The sequence below is a fragment of the Molossus molossus genome, unplaced genomic scaffold (genome assembly GCF_014108415.1).
Source record: "Molossus molossus isolate mMolMol1 unplaced genomic scaffold, mMolMol1.p scaffold_m16_p_1, whole genome shotgun sequence".
NCBI lineage: Eukaryota > Metazoa > Chordata > Mammalia > Chiroptera > Molossidae > Molossus > Molossus molossus.
Genome location: NW_023425344.1, coordinates 180,270,292 through 180,288,126, shown reverse-complemented (window position 1 = coordinate 180,288,126; position 17,835 = coordinate 180,270,292). Strand labels below are relative to the sequence as shown.

At 40.7% G+C, this 17,835-nt stretch overlaps 1 protein-coding gene across 1 annotated transcript in view; it reads right to left on the bottom strand.

The window, feature by feature from the left end:
• CHP1 (calcineurin like EF-hand protein 1) overlaps positions 1–17,835 on the bottom strand; it is a 57,393-nt gene that overhangs the window by 38,239 nt on the left and 1,319 nt on the right. The window contains exon 2 of the mRNA XM_036268856.1: positions 6,458–6,530. Within this exon, the coding sequence (XP_036124749.1) occupies positions 6,458–6,530 (73 nt within the window). The remainder of the gene's footprint in view (positions 1–6,457; positions 6,531–17,835) is intronic.

Here is a 17,835-nt window from a genome sequence, read left to right as displayed (position 1 = left end):
GGGAATCGTTTCTTAGATATGACACCAAAAGCACATGCACCAAAAGAAAAATCAGATAGCCCTGGCTGGTTTGTCAGTGGTTAGAGCCTCTGCCCATGGTCCAGAGAGACCCGGGTTCGATTCCCGCTAAAGGCACATACCTTGGCTGCAGTTTGTCCCCGGCCCCAGTTGGGGTTGTGTGGGTGGCAGCCACTCAATGTCTCTCTCTCTCACATCAAGTTTCTCTCTCTCTCTCCCTCTCACTCTATCTGAAAATGAACGCAAAAATGTCCTCAGGTGAGGATAAAAAAAAACAACAAACAAAGCAAAACAACTTTTGTGCTTCAAAGAACACTATAAAGAGTGAAAAGAGAGGTAAAAAAATGGCAGCAGAGTGAATGGAAGCTACACAGACCAGCTCCCAGAACCAAACTAGAATTACAACTAAAATGAAGACAAAACAACAGAAAATCAGCTGGAGAGAACCTGTACAACCAGGGATGGAAAGAGGACACCAAACTGAGCATGGTAGGAACTACGCAAAAGGGCAGGCTGGGAGCCCCCGGACAGCAACTGAGGGCTGTTTTATTTGTGAGGAGTTCCCTCGGGGTTAAAATCCCAAGCCAGATCCACAGTGCAGAGTGCTGGGACAGCACTAAATTAGCTACAGCCACTTACCTTAGGTCTGGTAGAGGGAGGATGGACTGGACTGAAACCATGTGGAGAGACTGGAGTTTGGAGAGCTGGGAGGGCACCAGGAGTTTTATGCTGAATTGCTCCCTCATATGACAGTAGCCATATTACTCAAATAGTCCCAGGGAGAAACAACAGCCCCTCCCTCAGGAATTTAACACCAATTAGCCAGGCCAGATAAATGGGATCAGGAGGAGGGTGTCAATGGGGGAAAAAGGAGACACATCTGTAACAAAAATTAATTAATAAAAATTGCACACACACAAAAAAGAAATTGATGGCATTCTTTTTTTTTGAAGTTGTGTGTATTTTTTTGCATTTTTATTGATTTACTTTTGTTAGAGATGGTTCTCCTTTTTCCCCTCTTCAATAGCATTCTTTTTTTTTACCCTCACCAGAGGACATTTTTTGATATTTTGTTCAGATAGAGTGGGAGGGAGAGAGAGGAAGAGAGAGAGAGAGAGAGAGAAACATTGACCTGAAAGGGACACATCGAGTGGTTGCCACCCACACGACCCAACCAGGACCAGGGACAAACTACAACCGAGGTATGTGCCCCTAGCGAGAACCGAACCCAGGTCTCTCCAGACCACAGGCCGACGCTCTAACCACTGAGCCAAACCGACCAGGGCATCAATGGCATTCTTATACACCAATAATGAACTCACAGAAAGAGAAACTAAAAAACAATCCCATTAACCCCTGCGGCAAAAAATTAAGATACTTAGGAGTAAGCTTAACCAAAGTAAAGGATCTGTTCACAGAAAACTACAGGACATTGAATAAAGAAATAGAGGAAGATATAAAAAAGTAGAAGCATATACCTTGTCCATGGATTGTAAGAATTATTATTAAAATGTCCATACTACCCAAAGCAATCTATAGATTCAATGCAATCCCCATCAAAATACCAACAACATATTTCACAGAACTAGACAAATACTCCAAAAGTTTGTATGGAACCAAAAAAGACCCTGAATAGCCACAGCAATCTTGAAAAAAGAACATAGTAGGAGGTAATCACAATACCAGATATCAGGTTATACTACAAAGCCACTGTAATAAAAACAGCCTGGTATTGGCACAAGCACAGGTATATAGATCAATGGAACAGAACCAAGAACCCAGAAATTGATCAAAGACATTATGCTCAATTAATATCTGACATAGGTGGCAAGAGAATACAATGGAGTAAAGACAGCCTCTTTCATAAATGGTGTTGAGAGAATGGGACATCTACATGCAAAAAGATGAAGCTAGACCACCAACTTACACCATATACAAGAATAAACTCAAAATGGATAAAAGACTTAAATGTGCCCTGGCCGGTTTGGCTCAGTGGTTAGAGCGTCCGCCTGCGGTCCGGAGAGGCCCGGATTCGGTTCCTGCTAAGGGCATGTACCTCGGTTGCAGTTTGTCCCCGGCCCTGGTTGGTCGTGTGGGTGGCAGCCACTCGATGTGTCCCTTTCACATCGATGTTTCCCTCTCTCTCTCTTCCTCTCTCTCCCTCCCACTCTGTCTGTACAAAAAATGGAAAAATGTCCTCGGATGAGGATTAAAAAAAAAAAGACTTAAATGTGACTCATGAATCCATAAAAATCCTAGAAGAAAATGTAGGCAACAAAATTTCAGACATCACACACAGTAGAATTTCCACCAATACAATGCCTAAGGCAAGAGAAACAAAGGAAAAAATTAATACATGGGACTACATCAAACTAAAGAGCTTCTGCAGAGCAAAAGAAACAAACATCAAAATGGAAAGGTAACCCACTTTATAGGAGAGCATAATTGCCAACGATACATCAGATAAGGAATAAATTTCCAAAATATATAGAGTACGCACACAACTCAACAAAAGGAAGACAAAGAATCCAACTAAAAAATGGCAGGGGCCCTGGCCGGTTTGGCTCAGCGGTTAGAGCATCGACCTGTGGTCCTGAGAGACCCGGGTTCGGTTCCCTCTAAGGGCGCGTACCTCGGTTGCAGTTTGTCCCCGGCCCTGGTTGGCTGTGCGGGTGGCAGCCACTCAATGTGTTCCTTTCACATCGATGTTTCTCTCTCTCTCTCTGTTCCTCTCTCTCCCTCCCACTCTACCTGAACAAAAAAATGGGAAAATGTCCTCAAGTGAGGATTAAAAAAAAAAAAAAAAATGGCAGGGGACCTAAATAGACACCGCTCCAAAGAGGACATACAAATGGCCAAGAGACATAGGAAAAATGCTCAATGTCACCAATTATCAGAGAGACGCAAATTAAGAGGACTATGAGGTATCACCTCACATCTGCCAGAATGGCTGCCATCAACAAATAATCAAACAACAAGTGCTGACAAGGGTATGGAGAAAAGGGGATTCTAGTACACGGCTGGTGAGAATGCAGACTGGTGCAGCCACTATGGAAAACAATATAGTGTTTCCTCAAAAAATTAAATATGGAACTGCCATTTGACCCAGTGATCCTACTTCTAGGAATATATCCTAAGAAGCCTGAAACACCAATCAGAAGGAATACATATACCCCTATGTTCATAGCAGCACTATTTAAAATTGCTAAGATCTGGAAACAGCCCAAGTGTCCATCAGAAGATGAGTGTATAAAAAAGCTGTGGTACATATACACAATGGAATACTATGCAGCTATAAGAAAAAAAAAGATCTCTTATCCTTTGAGACGACATGGAGGGACCTGGAGAGAATTATGCTAAGTGAAATAAGCCAATCAGAGAAAGACAAATACCACATGATCTCACTTATTTGTGGAATACATTGAACAAAATAAGCTGATGAACAAAATAGACCCACAGACATAGAAAGGGTTCAGAATAACAAACCTCAGAGGAAGGGGGTGGGGGAAGAAAAGAGAGAAACCAAAGAATTTATATGCATATATGCATAACCAACAGACATAGACAACAATGCTGTAAAGGGGGTGGGATTGGGAGGAGGGTGTCTAGGGGATAAAAAGGAGAAACATCTGTAACAAAAATAAATAAATAAATACATAAATAAATAAATAATAATTAAAAAAAAGATAGCCCAGCCTGTGTGGCTGAGTGGACCGACCATTGTCCCATGGACTGAAAGGTCTCAGTTCGATTCCTGGTCAGGGCACATGACCAAATTTCAGGCTCGATCCCCAGTAGGAGGTGTGCAGGAGGCAACCTATTGATGTTTCTCTCTCACCCTTCCTCTCTCTCCAAAAAATCAATGAAAACATATTTAAAAAAAAAAAAAAAGAGTGAAAAGATAATCCACAGAATAAGAGAAAATATTTGCAAACCATATGTCTGAATAGGGTCTAATATCTAGAATATAAAGAGAACTCCTGTAACTCAACAAAAAGACAAACAATCCAATTAAACAATAGGAAAAAGACATAAATAGGCATTTCTCCAAATAAACAAATGATCAGCCAGCACATAAAAAGATGCTCAACATCATTAGCTACTAGGGTAATAAAAATCAAAATCACAATGATATACCATTCACACAATCAAGACAGATAATAGCCCTGGCCGGTTTGGCTCAGCAGTTAGAGCATCGGCCTGTGGTCCCGAGAGACCCGGGTTCGGTTCCCGCTAAGGGCACGTACCTCGGTTGCAGTTTGTCCCCGGCCCTGGTTGGGTTGTGCAGATGGCAACCACTCGATGTGTCCCTTTTACGTCGATGTTTCTCTCTCTCTCTCCCTCCCACTCTATCTGAACAAAATATCAAAAAATGTCCTTGGGTGAGGATAAAAAAAAAAAAAAGACAGATAATAAGTATTGGTGAGGATGTGGAGAAATTTAAACCCACATATGTTGCTGGTGGGAATGTAAATGGTACAGCTGCTTGGGAAAACAGTTTGGTGGTTCCTCAGTAAATTAATCATAAAATTATCACAGACCCAAATTCTACTCCAAGGTATATGCCCAAAATAATTTAAACATGCCCACACAAAATTATTCACATTAGTACTATTCATAATAGCCTAAACGTGTACACAACCAAAATGTCCACCAAGTGATGAAAGACTAAACAAAATGTGGTACATACATACAATAGAATATTATTCAGCCATAAAAAGAAATGAGTGCTGATACATTCTATAACATGAAAGAACTTTGAAAACATCACGTTAAATGAAAGAAGTCAGCCACAAAAGGCCACTTACTGTATGATTCCATTTATATAAAAATGTCCAGAGAGAGAAAGAAAGTAGATTAGTGGGAACTAGACTGCTTTGTAGGCAAGGGGTTTCCATATGTGATGAAAATGTTCTAGAACTAGATAGTAGTTATGGTTACACAATAGCATGAATATACTTAATGCCACTGGATTATACACTTTAAAATGTTAAATTTTATATGTACTTTTTGCTTGTATTTATTTATTTAATTAATTTATGTGGTATGTGCCCCTAGCAGAAACCAAACCGTGGACTCTCTCTGGTCCACCAGCCGATGCTCAACTGTTGAGCCAAACTGGTCAGGGTGATTTTTTTGCCTCAATTTAAAAAATAGTAAGATAGTCCACCTGGTGTGGCTCAGTGGTTGAGCATCAACCCATGTACCAAGGGGTCGCCGGTTTGATTCCTGGTCAGGACACCTGCCCAGGTTGTAGGCCCAATCCTCTGTGGGAGGGCATCAGGAGGCAGCCAATGGATGTTCTCTCTCATTGATGTCCCCCCCCTTTCTCTCCCTCAAAAATCAATAAAGGGAAAAAAAAGATAAAGCACCTAGTGTGGTCTTTGCACATGGTAGATATTCCGTAGTCATTGATTTTCATGACTGTGCAGCATAGTTTTAGTCACTCCCAGCTTCTAGTGATGACAAACACAGCCCTAGGGATTTACCAGTACTCGAGCTCTTCTGCCTTACGAAATGTACAAAGGTTTAGCAACTACATTCCTCTCTCCTTTATGCTATATCCCACACCAGTACTAGAAACCTTCCAAGGAAGTACTAAACTGCTTTCTGCCAGCCACCAGAAAGACAAGCAGCTGCATTCTATACCAGTCAAAGGTGAGGAACAACAGTAACAAAAGGTTGTATCGAGAGTTAGATTGGGAGGTGGTGGTAGGAAGTATTTTTTCATTGACTCTAAGACAATTACAAACATGAAATGATACAGCATTACATTACTCTCAAATCATGTATTTACTCTAGACCATTTAGAGTAGGGCAGAATAATTCTTTGTTGTGGGAGGATGTCCTTTGCATTGTAGGATGTTTAACAGCATTCCTGGCCTCTACCCACTAGACAAGAGTAGCATTCCCCAGTCATGACAATTAAAAATGTCTCCCAACATTCTGCCACCAAGGGGCAAAATAGCTCTCAGTTGAGAACCACTGCTCTGGACTAAAATATTGAACATCCTACCTAACATTAATACATATAAAAGGATGTGTCCTAGGGTTATGGGTTGTGTTGGGAAATAGGAGAGAGGACAAAACAACCTGACATCTTGGATTGCTATGGGTCAACCTCCTAAAAGCTAATATGTTTGGGAAAGGGCTGTGGGAAAACTCAGGCACAGAGAGCTGAAATTCTCAAAAGTACATTCTTAGGACCAGAACAATGGCCACCTAAACTAAGGGGAGTTGGGAATAAAGAAGCAAGCACCTAGTGATAAACGTAACCCTGCTGTTCTGCTTATTTAACTTCCTTTTGGATCACTGATGCTCAGAGACAAGTGAAAAAGTGGTCCTTGCTCTCTACATGCTTGATGCCTATAATGTCTGCCCTAGGGATAAAGGCAGCTTATTCAGACATTGCCAGAAAAGAAAGAAAGGAACTTCCTACCTGAGAGTCCCATTCTCTCCTTTGTCCAGGCTGGTGAACCGGCTGTAGAGGCGGGTGATCTGACTGTGGGAAACTAAAAAACACAAAATTAGTCCCAGTTGGAGAATTCTCCCTCCACTCAAATTGAAGCCCTGTGGTCCTTTGGAAGCCAGCTGTCTGTCTGGTCTGAGCCCACCATTAAATGCTGTGAAGTGAGCAAAATGGGAGATGTCTCAATTCTAACTCATCTCTTGAGTGTCAAAGGAGAAAATTTAAAAGCTAAAAAATGAAAGGAATTAGAAAATAAATTAAATCAAGAGCAATCAAAAGGGACTCTCAGGAATCAAATCTAGGCTTAATTAAGACTATATGTTAAATGTCAGGTAGTTAAATCTTAACAACACAAAGCCAATTTTAGTTTAAAAGCAAATTGAGCCCTGGCCAGTTTGGCTCAATGGCCTGTGGTCCAGAGAGACCTGGGTTCGGTTCCCGCTAGGGCACATACCTCGGTTGCAGTTTGTCCCCGGCCCTGGCTGGGTCGTGCGGGTGGCAGCCACTCAACATGTCCCTTTCACGTTGATGTTTCTCTCTCTCTCTCTCCTTCCCACTCTATCCGAATAAAAATGGGAAAATGTCCTCGGGTGAGGATAAAAAAATAAAATAAAAAAATAAAAGCAAATTGAGCCCTGGCCGGATTGGCTCAGCAGTCAGTGTGTTGACCCGCAGACTGAAGGGTCTCAGGTTCAATTCCAGTCAAGGGCATGTACCCTGGTTGCAGATTCAAACCCCGGCCCCAGTTGGGGTCGTGCAGGAGGCAACCAATTGATGTGTCTCTCTCACATCAATGTTTCTCTCTTCTTCCCCTCCCCCCACTCTATCTAAAATCAATGGTAAAAAACATCCTCGGGTGAAAATTAACAAAAACAAATAAAAAGAAATTGGAATTTTCACCTTTCAGTCCCCTCACTTAGAGGCTTTGAAAAAATGCATACTTTGATAAAAACACATACTTATTAATCAGTTTGAGGTTTCAGAGTGACACTACTGGATAGGGAACTTGTACTGAATTTAAGACTGGGGCACTCAAACAGATTTTATTTTTAAAATCTGATTTACTCCTGCACCAAGCATTAGTGGCTTTATCTTTTACCTCCGTACTGACCTTTCCCTCAGTAAAAGATCACCACAGCCTTGCATCAGCCTCTTTTCTGTGATTGCATGAGCTCCACTGAGTTCCCAGTAAAGGAATGGGATCCAAGAAAACAAATTAGGCAATCTATAAAATTGGCATGATATCATCACATGATATCTACAAAGAACTTATTTTGCTCCTCATTTTGGATTAACTCTGGCATAAGCTGACAAGTAAAATGAGATAATAACTGTACAATAAGACTTTTAAAAATGATAAAAAGAGTCTGGGCCAGTTTGGCCCAGCAGTTAGAGTGTTGGCCTGCAGACTGAAGGGTTTCGGGTTCAATTCCGGTGAAGGGCACATACCTGGGTGAAGGGCACGCAGGTGGGCATAGTGAGGGTGACAACCAACTGATGTTTCTCTCTCTCTCCCTTCCACTCTTTCTAAAAATCAATAGAAAAATATCCTTGGGTGAGGATTAACAAAATAGTAATGATAATAAAAAAAATTATAAAAAAAATTTCTGGAAAATAGTTTATCTCCTGGCAGACTGGAAGTAAAAGGGGGGAAAAGTTATCAAAGGAGAAAAGACAACAGCCAAAGAGGGTGTGGCAAGTGTGGACTTTGTCCCAGGCTGTACCTTCTCGGGCTTAAAGGAGTGGCTGAAAGACTTTTGATAGTTGTCCTCCTTGCCCCAGCTCCTGAAACAAAAATTTACTTGCAGTTTTAGGAACAACAGGACAAAAGTAAACAGGCACAGTGGGAGAAGCAGGAAGTAAATGGCCCAAAGCTAGGCTGTGAGGACAAACTAGGTGCAGCTTCAAATGCCTCAGCATCAGATTTCACCCCCAAACTGGACTGTTCTGATCCCTAGGGAGAGCAGAGAGCAGAGGAGGCAGAATCATTCCCAGCCAGGACAAAGCCAGCAGGGGTCCAGGTACTGAGGAAGCATTATGGACCTTTCTGGCAGCCCGACAGGTGTGAGCAGCTCCATAAAACATACACCCTTGTGAGGATTAGGTTGACAGAATGATTCCATTCAAGGCATCAAGGCTTACCAGTGTGAGGTGAGTGAACAGGGCTGTGGAGTCCATGAGAGGAAATGTGCTTGGCAAAGTGTCTGGCACATGGTTAGTTCTCATCATCACCATCCTTATATTATAAGCCTGAAGGTACAGTTTTACTGCTGCACTAATTAATCTCCACCTTTCTCCTGACTCTGCTAGCCATAGCCATTTTCTTCAGAAACCTGAGAATTTACCCTAGCACTGGCCTCATCGGCCTGAAAGGCTGCTCTAAAACTCAAGTTCCTTTTAGTTTAACAAAATTAATTAGTTAATGAATGACTAGTTTTCTCAAAAGATTTTTTAAGAAAGCAAAGTTTGTCCACAATCTCAACAGCACTGTTTTCTTTTCTTCAGATACTATCTAGTATCAGTCACGTGTACTTTATATAGTTGTGAAGCTTACTTTTCATTTATTAAGTCATAATTTTTCTATATTACTTTGGAGACCTTTTTAATAATTGCATAATATTTAGTCCACTGGATCAGTTTTTGTAGAGTATTATATATTTCAGATTACTTTTCTTTAACAAGGAAAACATTCAAACTGAAAAGTCTCCCTAACATCTGAGTTCCCAGTCTCCCTTGCCAGAGGCAAACACTATTACCAGTTTCTTGTGAATCCTTCTACAAAGTTCACAGGTGTATATATAAATATGTATAGTGATTTATACAGTTTCTAATTAGAAGGAATGTTATCTAGTCCAACCCCTTCAACTAATAAATGAACCACAGGACATCTTTCTAATATAAATCACCATCTGAAAGAACTAGGCACTAAAACTTCTAGTATGATTTTTAAAAATCCCTTAGTAAGTACCAGTATGGCATTTACACCAATATTTCAGAATAAAAGATCAGTTTATGGCTTCTTGAGTTCATAATTTACCAATATGTTAAAAATAAACAAGTAAATAAGCAGCCAAACAACCACAAAACTGCTATCTTCCAGGACAAATTGGACTACATGGAAATCAGTGGAGAAATGTACAACCAAATATCAACTTTTAACACAACTCAACATGGTCACATTTCAACCTATTTCCTAAATTTCATAACCAATGTTATAATGATATTGTTACAAAGAGCTTTAAAAGAGAGGAGGAGGAGGAGGGTATCCACAATGGGAGGAGGGGGAAGGAGAAGAAAAAGAAGAGGAAGGAGTTAAGAATAATATGAAGGAAACAGAGAGGAAGGAAGGAAAGAAGGAAGGAAAAGTTTTAAAGCTTAATTTAGGTGCTAAATCCACCATGACCAAGAATATAAAGCAACTTTCAAGGTATAGTGCTCAGAACTATTCCAAGAAGCAGAAAGGTACTGGAACTGCCACAAATGAAAGCAGAACAAGTTTCCAGTGAACTATTCCTACCAGAAGGCACTAGGCTAGCAAACAGGACAGGTGCACAAGGTTTGGTAACTCAAAGGAAGTCTCAGGAGTTGACAATTACTCTCAGAAAAGGCTGTGTACATGGACATGTCTTGAATGAAGCTATACTTTTCTCCACTGATGGGCAAATAATTATTTTAAATTGTTGAAAGATTACTTAGAAGACCCTGATAATTTTCCAAACCTTTTTATCATCACTGCCTCAAGCTCAGAGAAGGAAGGCATTTCAGAGAAATGCCAAACATTAAGGAGAAATGGCAGAGGGGAAAATAAAAATGAATATGGAGGAAGAAAAAGGTTATTTTGCCTTTGCCTTTATTCTAAATCTTAATGCCAAAGAACAGACTGATAACCTAGGTAAAGCATACAACTGCAGCCAAAGGTAACTTTAGATAAAAGATTGAGGTGTTGAAGCCTATATGCCTAACTATTCCCCCCGAATACTCCACATCCCAACATTTCCTCTGACAAGAGAACTTCAAGAGCTGACTTATTCTCTTAGGGAACCTAACAAATAAAAAAGACTTAAAAAACATTAAAAAAACAAAACAAAACAACTACTGCCCAACCAGTGTGGCCTGGTAGTTGAGCACTGACCCATGTACCAAGAGGTTGCCTGTTCGATTCCAGGTCTGGGCACATGCCCAGGTTGTGGGCCCAGTCCCAGTGGGGGGCATGCAGGAGGTGGCCAATTGATGTTCTCTCTCATCGATGTTTCTCTCTCTCCCTTTTCCTTCCTCGCTCTCTAAAATCAATAAAGAAAAAATTTTTTTTTAATTTGTAAAAACAAAACAGAAAAAACCAAACTACCTTTTTACAATTGGGGAAATCTGAATATGGACTGATTGGTAGATAGTATAATAGAATTATTGTCAACTTTCTCAGGTGTGATAATGATATTGTGTTTAAGTAGGGAAAATCCCTATTGATGCAAAAGTATTTAGGAATAAAGAGTTCTGATATCTAACTTTCAACTGGTTCTTGAAAAACATATATAAATAGATAAAGCAAATATAGCAAAATGTTAACTGTTGAATTAAGGTGGAAGGTATGTATATAGATCTTTACACTATTTTAACTTTTTTTTATGTTTGAAATTTTTCATTATAATAAATTGGGGATTGGGGAAGTACCGAGATATACAAAACATTTAATCCCGAGTCGGTTAGTTATACTATGTGCATTTCCATTTCAATAAAAGCCAGAAGAGCCCAGGCTGGTTTGGTTCAGTGGTTAGAGTGACTGCCCTTGGACCAGAGAGACTAGGGTTCATTATCACTAGGGGCACGTTACCTCAGTTGCAGTTTGTCCCTGGCCCTGGTTGCCCAGTTGGGGTTGTGTGGATGGCAACCAGTCGATGTGTCTCTCTCCCATCAATGTTTCTCTCTCTCTCTTCCTCCCTCTCTCCCTCCCACTCTATCTGAAGATAAATGCAAAAATAAATAAATAAATGCCAGAAGACAGAACCTTCAGGGAATCCATGGCATGGCAGGTGAGGGCCATGAAGGGGTCTTGCATTAGGAGGCAGTAGAGCTGCAGCCTGAAATTGAACTTCCACTTAATACTAGCCCAGGAAATCACTCTCAAGCAATTGCCTTTGCCAGGCTTTTGTTCTTTGTTGCAACTATCCAGAAACCCATACTAGTTCTATCATCATTACACCCGTGAAACATACACAAAACTCAACAGCCTGTAAAATTTACTTTCTAAATCTGTTCAACACTCTCCCCATACCAAATGACACACACACATCAGAAGCGGGAGACTAAAAAAATAAAATAAAAATGACTACTCATTACCACTCAGATGACGTAAATTCATTCTCAGAGATTAAATGGCTATTTTTTCTTGAGGATATGTATATATTCTGATATTTATTCAGGCATTGTATTAATATGTTTTACTTCTTATTTACACAATTTGTCTTAAGTGATTTTGGAACTCAATTTTTTCCTTAATTGAATCTATTTGTGTTTTTTCTTTTATTTTTTAATTACAGTTGACATTCAATATTATATTAGTTTCAGGTATAAAATGTAGTGGCTAGACAATCGTATACTTTACAAAGTGTTCCCCTGATATTTCAATTATCTACCTGGTACCCTACAGTTATTACAAAATTAACTGTGTTCCCTATGCTGTATTTTATATCCCATGACTATTTTGTAACTACCAATTTGTATTTCTTAATCCCCTCCCCTCTGGCAACCATCAGTTTTTCCTCTGTATCTATGAGTCTGTTTCTATTTTATTTGTTCATTTATTTTGCTCTTTAGATTCCACATATAAGTGAAATAACATGGTATTTGTCTTTCTCTGTCTGACTTATTTCAATTAGCATAATACCCTCTAGGTCCATCCATGCTGTAGCAAATGGTAAGATTTCTTTATTTTTTTTTAAGATTATTGTTTTTATCCTCACTTGAGGACATCTTTTTATTTTTATTTTTGGCATTTATCTTCAGATAGAGCGGGAGGGAGAGGGAGTGAGAGAGAGAGAGGAACATTGATGTGAGAAAGACACATCAAGTGACTGCCACCCACACGACCCCAACTGGGGCTGGGGACAAACTACAACTGAGGTAGGTGCACTTAGCGGGAACCGAACTTGGAACTCTCTGGTCCATGGGTCAATGCTGGTAAGAGTTCCTTAAAAAAAAAATTTTTTTTTTCTTTATTGATTTTACAGAGAGAGGAAGGGAGAGGAAAGAGAGCGATAGAAACATCAATGAGATAGAACATCAACTGGCTGCCTCCTGCATGCCCCTGACTAGAGATTGGGCCCACAAATTGGGCATGTGCCCTGACCAGGAATCGAACTGACGACCTCTTGGTACATGGGTCGACGCTCAATCTCTGAGTCACACCAGCCGGGTGATAAGATTTCGTTTTTAGTGGTCAAGTAATATTCCATTGTATATATGTACCACTTCATTTTTGTTCACTTGCCTATTTTTTTAAATGTTTTTATTGATTTTTTTAGAGAGGGAGGAAAGGAGAGGGAGATAGAAACATTAGTGTTCATCAACTGCCTCCTGCACGCCCCCTCCTGGGGATCGAACCTGCAACTCAGGCATGTGCCCTGATCAGGAATCGAGCCAGTGGTGCCTCTTGGTGCAAGAAACTATGCTCAATCCACTGAGCCACACTGGCCAGGCTATCCACTTGTCTATCAGTGGAGCACTCAGGTTGCTTCCATATTTTGGCTATTACAATTAATGCTGCAATGAACACAGGAATGCATATATTCTACATGACTATTTGATAATAAAGGTTTTGCCCTTGCTGGTTGAGCAGTGGTTAGAGCATTCACCCAAGGACGAAAGGGTTGAGGGCTTGGTTCCCAGTCAGGGGCACATGTCTGGGTTGCAGGTTCAATCCACAGCCACAGCAAGGGTCATGAAGGAGGCAACCAATTGATATGTCTCTTTCACATCGATGTTTCTCTCCCCCTCTCTCCCTTCCACTCTATCTAAAAATTAATTAAGAAAATCGTTGTGTGAGGATTAATAAAACAAACAAAAAAATGGTTTTAAGCCCTGGCTGGTTTGGCTCAGTGGTTAGAGCGTCGTCCCGTGGACCAGAGAGGCCTGGGTTCGGTTCCCGCTAGGGGCGCGTGCCTCAGCTGCAGTTTGTCCCCAGCCCTGGTTGGGGTTGTGAGGGTGGCAGCCACTCGATGTGTCTCTCTCATGTTGACGTTTCTCTCTCTCTCTTCCTCTCTCCCTCCCGCTCTATCTGAAAATAAATGCAAAAAAAAAAAAAAAAGTTTCAATTCATAGCCAGGTTATTGTTACAGGTAGGTGAATTAAGGATGGAGATTACAGAAACTCCCAAGACACATGTGACCTTCCTCCTATTGACAACTCTTATTCAAATGAGCTTTAATTTATAGAAATGCTGAAGTGTGAAAGAAGGCAAAAGAACAAGGACAATATAGTAAATGTTTTATGCCAACACAAAGTATTACTGGTGTTTTGTTTTTTTAAAAACTCTTAAAAATGCTGGGATTTCTACTCCTTTAAGTTACATTTCCTGTCCAGCCAGTGTGACTCTGTGGTTAAGCATCCACCCATGCACCAGGAGGTTGCTGGTTTGATTCCCAGTTGGGACACATGCCCAGGTTGTGGGCCAGATCCCCAGTGGGAGGCGTGCAGGAGGCGGCCAATCGATGTTCTCTCTCATCAATGTTTCTATCTCTCTCTCCTTCTCCCTTCCTTTCTCTCTAAAATCAATAAAGGAAAAAAAATAAAAGTTACATTTCTTGCCCTCGCCAGTGTGGCTCAGTTGGTTGAGCATAATCCCATGCACCAAAAGGTCACCGGTTGGATTCCTGGTCAGGACACATGTCCAGGATTCAGGCTCTATCCCCAGTAGGGGCTCTGAAGGAGCCAGCCAATCAATGTTTCTCTCTCACATTGATGTTTCTCTTTCTTTCTCTCTCTCTCCTCCCTCTTCCTTTCTCTCTCTCTAAAATCAATAAAAACACATTAAAAAAAATAGAATAACATACAAATCAAGTAAGCACAGATAGACCCCAAGGAGCCCACACCAAGACACATTATAATCAAAATGCAAAAGGTTAAAGACAAAGAGAGACTCTTAAAAGCAGCAAGAGAAAAGCAGTTAGTTACTTACAAGAGAACTTCCATTAAACTGTCAGCCTATTTCTCTAAAGGAACTTTCCAGGCCAAAAGGGATTGGCATGAAATTTCAAAGTGATGAAAAGCAAGGACCTACAACCAAGATTACTATATCCTGAAAATCTATCATTTAAAATTGATGAACATATAAAGAATTTCCCAGACAAGAAAAAGCTAAAGGAGTTCATCACCACCAAACCAGTATTATATGAAATGAAGGGTCTTCTTAAGGAAGAAGATAAAAAATATGAACAATAGCCCTGGCCGGTTTTGCTCAGTGGTTAGAGTGTCAGCCCATGGACCAATGAGTCCCGGGTTCGATCCTGTCAAGAGCTCATACCTCCGTTGCAGTTTGGTCCCTGGCCCTGTTTGGGGTAGTGCAGGAGGTAACCAGTCAGTATGTTTCCCTTGTGTCTATGTGTTTGTTTCTCTCTCTCTATCTCTCCCCCTCTCTCCCTCTCCCTCCCTTCCTCCCACTCTACCTGAAGATAAACGGAAAAATATCCTCAGGTGAGGATTAAAAAAATATTGGGAAAAAAAAGTATATGAACAATAAAATGGTAATAAGTACATATCTATCAACAATTGAATCTACAAATAAAATGAACAAGCAGAACAGAAAGACTCATAGATACAGAGCACTTTTTGTTGGTTGCCAGACAGGAGAGGGTTTGGGGGAATGAGCGAAAAAGATGAAGGGATTAAGAAGTACAAATTGGTTGTTAGACTGAAGAACCTCAAAGGGAAAGGGGAAGCAGGGAGGGGGATGGGAAGAGATAAACCAAAGACCTTATATGCATATATGCATAACCAATGGATACAGGCAACAGTATGGGGAAGGCAAGGAGTGAGGCAGGAGCAGGGAGGAATGGGTCAATAGGGGAAAAAAGGGGGACATCTGCAATACATTCAACAATAAAGATAAGTTTAAAAAATAAAATAAAAGACAAAAAAATTAAAAATAAATAAAAGTTAGATTTCCTTAAATTTGAGAAAACAACATCTGTACTTGATTTCTAATCCCCTCAAATTAGAAAAAGTATAAAATGCTGTCACCTGCCTTGGCTGATGTCGCTCAGTGGTTAGAATGTAGGCCTGAGGACCAGAGGGTCTCAGGTTCGATTCCTGGTCAAGGGCACATACCTGGTTTGCAGGTTTGATCCCCAGCCCCAAATGGGGTGTGTGCAGGAGGCAACCAATCTATGTGTCTCTCTCATATTGATATTTTCTCTCTCTCTCTCTCTTCCCCTCCCTCCCTCCCTCTTACCCTCTCTAAAAAGCAATGGAAAAAATATCCTAGGATGATGATTAACAACAACAAAAAAGCTGTCACTTCCCCAATTATATAGCCCCAGACATAGTTTTATAACTAGCACATGTAAATGGTATCTTCCCAATAACATGATTGTTATCTATGGTTCAAAATAATAAATGCTGACACTTATATACCAAGCACTCTTCTAAGTAGTTTATAGAATTTATCTCATTTAATCCTCGAAAGACTCCTTAAAGTAGGTACTATTATCATTCCCATTTATAGATAACAAATCTGAGGTTTACAGGTAATATTCACCTAGAATTACTTTGCCAGAACCACTTAGATTAAATTTCAAATACTTTCTAAACTAGTGATACGTGAATTCTAATCAATTTAGACTTATGAAAAATTATTTGTCACCATCTGCTTTGAGAATCTAGCACAGTACTGAATACAGACATTGCAAAAATTGGTAAGTATTTGTTTCATTAGGCTTTCTGGCTACATACACACGTTTGCACTGGTTGTGGTTAAGACTCTCCTTCAGGCTTGATTCACTTTTTGGCAACTAGGAAAACAGCTCTTTCAGGAGTTCTTAGGTCTTGTGGACACAAGTTACCCAGTGAAACAACCCAGAGCGCTTATAGCATCCAGGCCTTTTTCTTTTTTTAATCCTCACCCGAGGACATTTTTCCATTTTTTGTTCAGATAGAGTGGGAGGGAGGGGGGGGGGAAACATCCACATGAAAGGGACACATCAAGTGGCTGCCACCCGCACCATCCAACCAGGGCCGGGAACAAACTGCAACAGAGATATGTGCCCTTAGTGGGAACCGAATCTGGGGTCTCTCTGGACCTCAGGCCAAGGCTCCAACGGCTGAGCCAAACTGGCCAGGGCCAGGACCTTTTCATTGGTCAAATGTAAATAAATCATTATGGGATTACTACGCCCTTTATCTTGAGGCAAAAATAGCTTTTCCCCATTCTCACTATGCTTTACACTTCCTCATTAATGTGACTTCTTAATTTTTATTTATTTTTATCCTTACCCAAGAACATTTTTGCATTCATCTTCAGATAGAGTTGGAGGAAGAGAGGGAGGATGAGAGAGAGAGAAACATCAGTGTGAGAGAGACATATCGACTGGCTGCCACCTACACAACCCCAACCGGGGCTGCGGACAAACTACAACCGAAGTACATGCCCTTAGTGGGAACCGAATCCAGGACTCTGGTCTCTGGGCTGATGCTCTAACTGCTAAGCCAAACCAGCCAGGGCTGACTTTTTATTTTATCATTATTTATTTAAATATCACAAGATATTTTTCCATTGATTTTTAGATACAGTGGGAGGGAGGGTTGGAGGAAGGGGGGGTTAGAGAGAGAGAAAGAGAGACAGACATCCATTGGTTGCCTCCCACCTGACCCAAACTGGGGCCAGGAATTGAACCTGCAACCAAGGTACGCACCTTTGACCAGGAATTGAACCCACCACCCTTCAGTGCGTGAAGGGTACTCTAACCACTGAGTAACACCAGCCAGGGCTAATGTGACTTTTTATTTTAAGCACAAATGCTTTAACTCTGCTGTCACCTTAGACTTAACATAGTTCTTGTATTTGCAACTGTGGCCAGGGGTCATGGCCACAAAATGTAATAAAATGCTTGCTGAATCCAACTGACTATATTTCTACTCTTGGGAGTCAGAGTGTCATAAACAGACTATAGGGTCAAGTGGCCAAACAAATGCTGCACAATATAAACAGCTACTTTCCATCATTCATCCAAAATCATGAAAAGGAAAGTACTGGCATGTGGTGAGCTCATCATTGTTAGCCTTTATGGAGAAGCATAATGGCCAAATGTTGCTGAAGCAGTAAACCACTCTGACAAGAGATGGGGCTAGATAACATCCCT